The 12,078-nt window shown below is 38.1% G+C and overlaps 1 protein-coding gene across 3 annotated transcripts in view; it reads right to left on the bottom strand.

Moving 5' to 3' along the window:
• Nucleotides 1-12,078, bottom strand: part of Naa16 (N-alpha-acetyltransferase 16, NatA auxiliary subunit) — a 58,530-nt gene that overhangs the window by 27,589 nt on the left and 18,863 nt on the right. For all 3 annotated transcript variants that reach the window (XR_004389606.1, XR_004389605.1, XM_032917483.1), the window contains exons 8-9: nt 11,240-11,335; nt 8,630-8,736 (exon numbers count right to left, since the gene is read on the bottom strand). Coding sequence is in view for 1 of the 3 variants with exons in the window: in XM_032917483.1 (XP_032773374.1) it covers nt 8,630-8,736; nt 11,240-11,335 (203 nt within the window). In the remaining 2 variants the exon portion in view is untranslated. The remainder of the gene's footprint in view (nt 1-8,629; nt 8,737-11,239; nt 11,336-12,078) is intronic.

The raw sequence follows: 12,078 nt of genomic DNA, 5'->3' as shown, positions 1-12,078 counted from the left end.
TTCCTGCCAGTTAAGAATAGATCAGGCATCATAAAATCCCGAGGTTTTGGTAGATAAGGCTGTTAAGGAACCTTCTATATGCATTCCACTTAATAGAAAAAGACAGAATAATTTAATTGTCTTAATTTTGAATCCAAATTAATCTGTACCATACAAAGTAACACAATATCATCTATGAAACCATGAATCATATCAGTGGTTAAAAATTCCACTGCCCAACCCTGTTGTGGTTTGCCCTGAAGTTATCTGTATTTTGATGCTAATTCCACTGCCCCAAGGACAGCTGCCTAGTCACTTACTCAGGAATCAGGTGACTTCACCAGAACCTTTTCCCCATTGAATTTGTAAAGTACAGGTGAGGGGCAGGTACAGGATAGAAGGAGGCCTGTCATTGGAGGAGAAGGAAGGATGGGCGGGAGAGAAGTTTGAAGGGAGAGGAGGAGACTAGGATAGAGAACTCTGAGACAGGAGACAGAGAGAGGAGAGAAGCCGTGGCAGGACAAGATGGCAGGTGATGTTAAGATTCTGCTCTGTGTATTTACAGGTTGTTATCAATGTTCCTAAGGGATGAATGGTACCAGGCTTTGTATGTTTAAGTGGGCAATTATATCTTATCAATTGGATCTAAGATTACTGTGTTGTATGTTTTTTATGTGAGGGTTTGAGTGTAGGAAAGTGTGCGGCTGGGATGTGTTTCCTCTAAGATATCTAGCAGATATCTTGGGGCACCCGGTACAGAGTTAGCGGGGTAAAAGACAACTACTCCTTTTTACATTTATATTTTTACAACAACACAACCCTTTACCAAAAAGGGAGGAGAGGAAAGCCAAATTAAAACACTTCTCAGGCTTACTATACAACTGTCTGTAATTCTAGTTCCAGGGGATCTAGTTCCCTTTTTCAGGCCTCTGAGAGCACTACATACACATAGTACACATACATGCACGCAAGCAAAACACCTAGCATATAAAAATAATAAAATATAATGAAATAGGGGTTGGGGATTTGGCTCAGTGGTAGAGCGCTTGCCTAGCAACTGCAAGGCCCTGGGTTCAGTCCCCAGCTCCGGAAAAAAAAAAAAAATAATGAAATAAAAAAAAAAAAAAACAAAAAACCTCAGTCAAGCATACCTAATGAAAAATGTGAAATTAGTAGAAACTGGCTAAAATGATTCTTTAAAGACAGAGTGTCGGGCTGGAGAGCTGGCTCAAGAGTTTAAGAGAACTGACTGCTCTTCTAGAGGTCCTGAGTTTAATTCCCAGCAACCACATGGTGGCTCACAACCATCTGTAATGGGCTCAGATGCCCTCTTCTGGTGTGTCTGAAGACAGCTACAGTGTTCTCACATGCATAAAATAAATAAATAAATCTTTAAGAAAGAGAGACAAAGAGTGTTTAGTTTAAAACAGTATTTTAAATAACTTTGTTTTGGTTTGTTTTTAATAGAGTCTAGGAATACAAGACTAGCAGGTCTGGAACTTACTACATAGCCCTAATCTCAAAGTCAAAGCAATTTTTCCTTCTCATCCTTCCAACTGCTGGGATAACAAGCAAGTGGCACTATGTCCCACTGAACCACTATTTAAAAGTGTCTTTAAGGGGGAGTGTGTGTGCATACAAACCTAGCTAGGCCCTCAGGAGGGTGGTAAGCTTGAGACCCACATAGGGTACACAATAAGTTCATGTCTTGAAAGAAAAGAGGTGTGTCTCTGATGTGAAATCCAAAAGCTGACTTCCTGGGAGTAGACTTATTTCCACTAGAGGTCCAGGTGAGTGAGGGAGGGTAAGAAGTCGATATAACACGTACTGAATACAGACGGAAGACAGCAGTTACTGAGACAGAGGAGAAGAGTATAGTCTACCGCTCTAACTCTTACTAACCTGTGTACTCTAGCCTCTGGGGTCACAAATGTGGAAGACTCAAAGTGTTTGGTAATATTTAAAGGTTGCTGAATGTGCGATGATCAAAATAATAATAATTATTATTATTATTTTTTTTTTTTTAAAAAACAGATACACGGTGAACACTGGGTCTTTTTTGTACCATGCAACAAGAACACTTTGCACTAACTTCATCACACTACACAATGGCAACGAATGCTACCTAAAACACCGTGGCTTAAACTCAAGAACAACTATGGTATGAATTACAGTATTTTTTACACACAAAATTTTTTGTTCGTATAGCAACATGACTTAACTGCAAAAAGTCATTCAATATTTTTCCTACCATCATTCTTCAGCCTCTAAGGATCAAATATTAATATGTCTTTGTATTCTACTATAAGAATAACTTTTAAATTGCTATGTAAGTTACTGGCATAAGTTTCATTAAAAAAAAAAACATCGTTCAGTAGGGGATGATCATTCAGGAGAGATGATTCAGGAGTAAAGAGCACTGGCTGCTTTTCCAAAAGACCTGAGTTCAGTTCCAAGCATTGGTTCAGACAGCTCCCAACACTCTAACACCGGTTTCTGGGATCTGACATTCTCTTCCTGAGAACCACGTATGCATGTTTTTCACAGATATATACAATCAGGCAAAGAACCCATATACATAAAAATAAATAGATCTTTAAAAATAATTCAATGAATTTTGGCTTGAGATTAGAACAAAATTTCCAAATATTTCTGAAAAGCCATAAATATGCGTCTGTCATTTTGCCCCTTATATTTATGTGAACAGTATTCTCAGCATTGACAAAATATTAATCAACTGTGAAAAATGGGAGAAGGTAAACTAAGGAGATGGCCTAGTAGGTAAAGCCCTTGCTAATCCCTAGAACTCACACAAAAGCTGGGCCGAGTAGCATGTGCCTGTGATCTTAAACGCTCTATGATGAGCTGGGAGGCAGAAGCAGAAGTATCCCCAGTATCTCACTGGCCAGCTAACACAGTTTATACAATGTAGCCAATAACGAAGTTAAGACCCGTTCTCAGACAAGGTAAAAGGCAAGGACTGACACAAAAGCTACTCTCCAGCCTCTAAGCGCAAGCCATGGCATGTGCACGCTCTCACACACCACAAACTCACAATAAAAGTTTAAAAGAACTGTGTTCTATGTCCTGCAGTATGAAATGTATAGTCAAGATTTAATCCTTTAGGTAAAAACAGATAAGCACACCCACAATTAGCATGCAAATTTGCTCTCGTTTTAATAAACAATATAACTATGTACAAAGGGATGTTTTAAAATAAATTTCACCATGGCAGTAAATGTTTGATCTACACACTTATTTTATATACTCATAAACTCAAGGGTCAATAAAATCTCAGGCAAAAGGGGGATCACAAGTAACAAAGTTCAAGAATCCCTGCTCTATAGTTCCTAACAATTTATTATATTTTTTTCTGAAACTATAAGACAGGAGTTCCAAATTTCCGAATGCAAGTGATTTAAGGAGTCAGAGAGGTTAATTACCCTATCCAGTCACTAGATATTGTATACATGTACAGAATGGGCACACTGCACTCCATAATTATCTGTATTTTCTACCAGTAAAATAAATAAAAGCTAGCTCTCAATTTTATCACTACTTATTTTTCAGAAAAATGCTGAAGATCAAAGGCTGAGTATAGTGGCACATGCCTTTAATCTCAGCACTGAAGAAGTAGAAGCAGGTAGATTTCTGTTTTTCAGGGCTACTTAGTGAGATCCTATCTAGAATGGATGGGTGGGTGGATGGATGGATGGGTGGGTGGGTGGGTGGGTAGATGAGCAAGCAAGCAAACAAACTCATGGTCTGGAAATTAATGGGATTATTTTGTTTTCAAAAGAACAGTTCTGAAATTGGAATCCAGGGATCATTATACTCATTCAGACTAGCCCTAGGGATATACTTGCATGCCAGAAAAAGGCATTAGAACTCATTATATACAGTTGTGAGCCACCACGTGGTTGCTGGGAATTGAACTCAGGACCTGGAAGAGCAGACAATGCTCAAAACTGCTGAGCCATCTCTCCTGCCCAAGATTTACATTTTAAAAAATATTTATTTTATGTAAAAGTATTTGTCTGAGCAAAGCATTGTGGCCTATGCTTTACCCCAGCATGCAGGAAGCAGAACTCAGAATCTGAGGCCAGCCTGATTTATAGAGCTAATTTCAGGACAACCAGGGCTACAAAAAGAAACCCTGTCTCAGAAACAACCCCCACCCCAAACAACAACAACAACAACAACAACAACAAAAAAAAAGGTGGGTGTTTTGGCTGTATGTATGTATTTGCACCACATACATATAGGAACCAGGAGTAGATATTGGTTCCCTTGGAACTGGAGTTACAGATAGTTATATGCTACTACATAGGTTCTTGAAAGGAACCAAACCTGGGTCTTCTGGAAGCACGGTCAATGCTCTTAACCACTGATCCATCTCTCTAGTCTCCAAGATGTACATTTTTAGACAATCCATACAGAATTAGAAACTTTGGTTCTAACAAGCCTTCTAGTTAAACCAGACACAAGAGTTTGAGAAGCACTGATAAAACAAAATTAAAGGTAGCAGACATCTTTTAATGTAGCATAACCATCTCATCAACCTTTCTTAGAATACTTACAACCTAAAATATCTTTCAGGCTTAGAAATTTACTGTTCCAATCATGTTAAGTATGTGGCAATTACTTTTGTTTTCAATTAACTCACACTGCTATCTACTGACTGGATAAACATTGTAGCTAGCATAGATTTTTTTTCATATTTATTTTTGGTGTGTATGCATACTGGTATTTCCTTCCCCAGCCAAGAACATCACAGCACATGTGGAGGTTATCTAGGAAGCCTTCAAGAGTCTCCTCTTATTCCATCATGTATGTTCCAGGAGTCTAACTCAGGTCATTAGGCTTGTTGGCAATAACCATTAACCTGCTGAACCATCTTCCCAGCCCCCAAACACAGATTTTAAATAGGATTTACCATACAGTTCTGGAGTAAAACATACTTTCTGAACCAACTTTAAATAATCAAAGTATAACTAATTAGATGTGGTAAACAGGCCTTTAATCTTAGCACTCAAGAGGAGACAGAGGGATCTCTGTGAGTTCAAGGTCAATCTGGTCTACACAGTGAGTTCCAAGACAGCCAGAACTACATAGGTGAGTCTGCATCAGAAAAATTTTTATCAAAAATGACAATTTGGGACTGGCAAGACAGCTGAGTAGGTCTGGACTTGCCTCACAAAGCTTGATGTCCCAAATTCAACCCCTTGAACTCATGATAAAAAGATGATCAACTCTCAAAAGTTGTCCTTTGACTTTCACAAGGATGTCCTGGCATGTGCACGCCTGTATTCACACTTTATACACACAAAAATAATTTAAAAAGTTTTTCTCATAGGAATCCACTTCATTTCACTACTTTGATACCAAGTAGGTAGTATGTAATATGTGAAACTCAGCCCCTTCATTTGTTATATACTGAAAGCTCATTTTGTGTGTGAGGTGTGTGGTATATGCACCTGAGTAACCAGAAAACATCTCGTATCTTCCTCTGTCATTCTGCCTTATTACCTTTAGACAGGGTCTTTCCCAGTAAACTAGCTCACTTACTGAGCTAAACTATGGGGTATGGAGAGTTATGGGAAAGCACAGCCACATCTACCTTTCAATTAGGTGCTGGAATTCAAACTCAGGTCCTCTAGCTTAATTCCTTACTGATTTCACTATTGGAAGACAACAGCAATTTTAGGAGGGCCTATGTGAAAGGAGAGGTCAGTGGCAAGGTATGTCTTTCACAGTACTGACATTCCAGCTCTTTCCTTTCCCTTTTCAATTCCTCCTGGCCTGCCATTATGCAATCAAGTCTGCTCCCTTACATATTCCCCTCACCAAGATGTTTGCCAGAGGCAAGAAACCATAGACCAAACCTCAGAACTGTGAACAAGTAAGCCTTTCCTTCTCTAAGCTATTTATCACTGATACTTCCTCACAGTGATGGAAAGCAACACAATGTTTCATGTTGTTGTAAAAATATAAAAATAAAAAAGGGGGGCTGGAGAGATGGCTCAGTGGTTAAGAGCATCGACTGCTCTTCCGGAGGTCCTGAGTTCAAATCACAGCAACCACATGGTGGCTCACAACCATTTGTAATGAGATCTGATGCCCTCTTCTGGTGTGTCTGAAGGCAGCTACAGTGTACTCATACAATAAAATAAAATCTAAAAAAATAAAATAAAAAAGAGTAGTTGTCTTTTATCCGGCTAGGTCCGCACAGCGGTGCCCAAGATATCTGCTAGATATCTTGGTGGAAACACATCCCCACTCCTCGGCGACCCAGTGTCTCCACACTTTCCTATACTCAAACCCTCACATAAATGAACACACAACACAATAATTTTAGATCCAATTGGTAAGATATAATTGCCCACCTAAACATACAAAGCCCGGTACCATCCATCCCTTGAGAACATTGATAACAACCTGTAAATACACAGAGCAGAATCTTAACATCACCTGCTTCTCCCCTCTCTCTCTCCTCTTCTCCTCCTCTTCCTTCCAACTTCTCTCCCACCCATCCTTCCTTCTCCTCCAATGACAGGCCTCCTTCTATCCCGTACCTGCCCCTCACCTGTACTTTACAAATTCAATGACAAGGTTCTGGTGAAGTCACCTGATTCCTGAGTATGTGACTAGGCAGCTGTCCTTGGGGCAGTGGAATTAGCATCAAAATACAGTAACTTCAGGGCAAACCACAACAGTTTCAACTTTTCACAAACTTTAAACCTTCTAATTCCAACGTCCTCTCCCTTTAAGTGTTTTCTCTAAGCAGTTATATTTGATTAGGACTGAAGAACCTCTACTATAGTTTTATTAAAACCCAGCCTGGGAAAACATCTGTGCCTGTTGCAGAGATAAGTTCCAAAAGCATGGCCTCTGCAAAATCCATGGTGTTTATGACCTGAGCTCAAGCACATGAGTGACAGAGTCAGAATGCCCAATGAGCACGTATAGTGATTCCACAGTACCAGAACCTGCCTACAAATGGAACTTGATATGAATGCTGTAACTCACCAACCACTGTGGTTTGAAAATGGTTTGAGTGGAACTCTCAAGGCTTCATGAGCCAATCAGATGTTCTAATCACTGATCTTATTTCCAACATTATTTTTTTATTAACAAGTATTACTTTTAAAAATGAGTCAAACCTAAATAACCTGACAGAGGTTAGATGAAAATCTTAATGTCCAACAGTGACTTTTAAAATGTTTGACTATAAAAAAGACCAGCCACATGATTTCAGACCTTAATAAGTAAGAAACAATTCTTAGGAATCAAGTATAACTTTCTTCCTATTAGCCGTCTTCCCCCTTTATAGTGGGGAGGGCTTTGCTGCCTAAGTCTCAGATCCTAAGCTGAAGTGGCCCTCCTACTTATCTCCCAAGAAACAGGAACTGCAAGTGTGTGCTCCTGGCTTTCCTCTCAGGCTCTAATTATCCATTTATCTTTCAAACTTACAAGACTTCAGTGCAGAGGCAGTTTCTTTACCAAACTTACTTGTATGCAGATGCACATGGGGCGGGGTGAGAGAGGTTGAGTGTGAGTGTGTGTGTGTGTGATGTTTATGCATGTGCTCTGTTGTTTGAAACCTGGGACTAGTTACTTATGCAAGGCCACTTGGCCAACAAGCCTCAGGAATCCCCCCTCCCAGTACTGGATTTTAAGTACACACCCATTTTTACATGGATACTCATACAGCAAGTTCTACACTGCTGACTGAGCTATCCCCCAACTCCTAAAACTATTGTACCTATTAGGACTGAACCTGTTAATTAAAACTAGTTGCTCATATTCCACTAACCTAATGGTATTTACTGTTATACAAAATCAACTATCCATGCTAAGTCTAATATGATTACAAACTGGGAAAAAAAAACCTATACTGTGAAATATATAATGACTTAGGAATATCTAAATATAAAGTTCTAATATGTTTGGTTTGGGGTTTCTGTTGTTGTTGTTTTGTTTGTTTGTTTGTTTGTTTTGAGAGTAGGTCTCACTATGTAGCCCAGACAGACCTGGAATTTACTGTGAAACTCTAAACTGGCTTCACACTCTTGACCATTCTCCCACCTTAGCCTATCAGAGCTAGTATTACAAGTGTGTCCCACCACATCCAGCTGTGTATAGTTTTCCTTTTCTTGGGTTTCCAGAACAGGATTTCTCTGTGCAGTAGTACTGGCTGACCCAGAGCTTGCTGTGTAGATCAGGATGGCTCTGAACTCAGAGATCTGCCTCCCTCTGCCTCCCTAGGGCTGGGGTTAAAGGTGTGCCACCATTGCTCAGTATATCTCTTTCTTTCTTTTTTTTTTATTTGGATCTGGGAACCGAACCTAGGGCCTTGTGCTTGCTAGGCAAGCACTCTACCACTGGGCCAAATCCTCAACCCCAAGCATATCTCAGTATTTTGAAAATACCTTTCTTTTCTCTAAACTTACAGCACAATAACTCCTTTGTTATCACTTATACTATATACATATACTTTTGGTATATAGAATTGATATATCAGATGCAATTATTTGGTATAGAAGAAAAAAAGGGAAACTTGGTACAATAGAGAAAATAATTAAATCATAACACAGTTTATAGAAATCTGCCTATAATAATAGCAAAACTGAATAAAAACTAAACTTACCTTTTCTGTATTACAATACAAAGATTTCAAAGTAGTGAACAGGGGTGGACACCCTTTGCTAAAGTTTGGTCTCAGGAACTTATCCATGAGTTCTTGAAATTTTTTACCTAGAGATAAAAGCAAACTGTGGTTGATTGAGTCAATTCGTAAAGAATTGGACAGAACGATTATTCTGCAACCAGACATAAACCCCCAAAGTCAGCAATATCTTGTCACATAGAAAGCATAATAGCAATGTTTCAGTTGACATTTCCCCTAATTTCCACTCAAACTTCAGGAACAGGCAAATGAAATGATTATGCGTCTTCCTAATCTCTCCCTAACATAAACATGGTCCAAACTCCTAAAGACAACTCATATGGTGTTTGCCACATATTCTATAACAGGTACTACATTCAAGAAACAGCCAAATTGGGGTTGGGGATTTAGCTCAGCGGTAGAGCGCTTGCCTAGCAAGCTTGAGGCCTTGGGTTCGGTCCCCAGCTCCGAAAAAAAAGAAAAAGAAAAAAAATTATCTTCTTAAACACTAAAGTGGTATCACCAATTTCAACATCTGTTCATTCCTCAATCACGTATTAGGCATCCTACTATACCCCTAGCATTATTTCAGGTACTGGTGATATAGCACTGATTATAACAAAAATTTACCAACAGAGAACATCTTCTAGAGAATAAGAATGACACTAAAAGAATGTTACATGTTAGATTGAATTAAGGCATGTATCTATGAAGTAATAAACATCCTATTTGCAATATCAAACAAGTAAATTTCGTATTATTGCTACCTGTAACAAAACTTCTAGTATCTGTTTTATGAGATAGAAGCTTGCTTTATCTCAGGTTGGTTCCCACCAACCTAAACATCCTAACATCCTCCTGCATGCCATGATAGGAGCAGACAATGTCACAGTTTTGTAAACAGAAGCATTAAAAGGGGATAGAAATGTAACTCAGTTGCTAAGAGCATCCCTTCTATGCCCAAAGGCCTTAAATTCTATCCTTAGTAGCAGAATAAACAGGTTGTAGTGGTGAATGCCTCTAATCCCAGCACTGGGAGGTGGAAAAACAAAGAATCAGATATTCAGTCATCCTTAGCTAGTTGGAGACAAAAGACTGGGATTTTTGAGTAGAGCAAGGAAGAGGAGAAGGGAAAGGTAGAACAGCAGAAAATGACGATGATGATGAAAGGGAGGAAAATGGAACCAAGAGGAGGGAGAGAGAAAATATTGAAAGAAACCTACTTTTAAATGAAGATATATAAACCTAATGACAGTAAGACTTGAACTTACTCATTCATTAAAAGACAAAAACATGGGTCAGTAAGATTGCTCAGTAAAGGTGCATGTGGCCAAGCCTAATAATCCAAGTTCAATCTCTGGAACCCATATGGTAGAAGGAGAGAACCAACTCCAACAAGCTGACCTCCATACGTACACTTTAGCACATATACAGACAAACCCACCCCACACCCATCTAACAGATACACACACACAAATGAATTAAAATTTTTTTACAAGGTATTGGTATCATATGTTAATATATCATTTACATATTTTCTTAGGTTTCTTTATGAATAATAACATCGCACAATAAATCCCAGCAATCCCAAAACAATAGGCTACACTGGTTATTTGGTTGAGCTGACTATAATAAGTAAAATGCACATAAGCAATATCATTAGGTAATCAAGGAAATGAAAGAAAATGTTATTAAATAATATTAAAATACTATTTTCAGAGTTCTAATATCTTATTAAACCCTATGCATTCATCTTTTATTTTTTTATTTATTTTTATTTTTTTTTTGGAGCTGAGAACCGAACCCAGGCCTTGCGCTTGCTAGGCAAGCGCTCTACCACTGAGCTACATCCCCAACCCCGCATTCATCTTTTAAAAGCTACAAACTAACATTAACATTTACGGTTAGATATGCATTTCCCTTAAAACCAAAAATAGTTCTATCCTATCTTCCCAGCAGGAGGCAGTTGCTTAAAATATGCATGGTTCTACTTTGTGTATGCTCTTGGGTCTACTACACCCGGTTTCTTCATGTAAACCTAGACTACACCAAGTAGTATCAAAAGCATACATAGTATGGCTCAAACAAGTGAAGCATGTGACAAGTTAACTTGGTAGTCAGTGAAAAAGGCAGAAAAGAAAACCACTTATTCTTTTAATTTGTAACTATAAACAGACTATTTTTTCTATTTATTCATTTTACAATTCTCTCTCTTCTTCCAAGTTGCCTTATAATAATCACTTTAAAGAAAAAAACAGACTACCTACTATTACATATCTGCTTATCCTGACAATTTACAAAACAGCCTACCTGACTAAGAACTTGAAAGAGTGAGGTTATTCAGCAGTAAGTCTCAGAGGCTGAGACATTCTAGGCCTAGATAAGATTCTATGGAAGCTAGAAGCTTCCAGGACTAGGTCTATATTAGCAGACAAAGGCAATAAGCCTCAGACACAACAATTAATCAGGTGAATAATTACTTTTACAGAAAGACAGACATAAACTCTAGAAGACAAAGAAAAACGTAAAATACTAATGGTATCCATTAATTTCAAAAGTATTATTAGCATTACAAAGATATTCTAGTATTACCTGGGACAAAATTCAGTGGTAATCTTCTTGGTGAAACTGCTCTGGGGTGCTGCTTACTGATTTCTTCATAAATCTGAAGCCTCTCATCTAGAGAACCTAGTATCAGTAAACATGTGAGATTATATATTATAACTTTTATTTAAAACAGTAATGAATTTTCATTGAAGACAAGAATTGCATTGTTGGTATCAAAACTGTTCTCAATTTTGTCAAAAATTACATTTAAAACTGAGGTGGCAAAAATACTATAATCAGGAAATCATTATCCTGATTGTGTAGGGTGGGTGTTGTTTCTTGGTTTGTTTGCTTTTTAGATAGGGCCTTACTACAAAACCCTGGCTGGCTAAGAGTTCCCTATATAGACCAGTTCAGCCACTGAACTCAGAGATCACCTGCCTCTGCCTCCCAAGTACTAGGATTAAATGCATGTGCCACACCTTAAAATTATCCTTTGAAACCAAACCTCCAGGAGAAACCCAACCATCTTTTCTTGACTACAGATTCTACATACCACTCAAATAAATCACTTACATCAAGTCATACAGAGATGCTGTGTATTTCTCTTCTACTCGTTAGCTTCCAAATCATAAAAAAAAAGTCATTTTATAACATATTGTTTATAATATACCTTATATAAATGCTCTAAACTAATGGGGCCTCCCCCTAAAAGTCTACAATACCTATGAAGCTTAAATAACAGTTTTAGGATTGTGATCATAAATGTTTTAGTTTAAAGTGAACTATATTTCTCAATTTCTTTAACACTTAAAATCTTCAATGAAACTTCATAAGAAACAACAACAAAAAACTAAACAAAACAAAAAACCCTATTAAGAGAG

Source organism: Rattus rattus, chromosome 12, assembly GCF_011064425.1.
Source record: "Rattus rattus isolate New Zealand chromosome 12, Rrattus_CSIRO_v1, whole genome shotgun sequence".
Lineage (NCBI taxonomy): Eukaryota > Metazoa > Chordata > Mammalia > Rodentia > Muridae > Rattus > Rattus rattus.
Note: the sequence above shows the minus strand (reverse complement) of the source record. Positions and strands in the feature narration are given on the sequence as shown.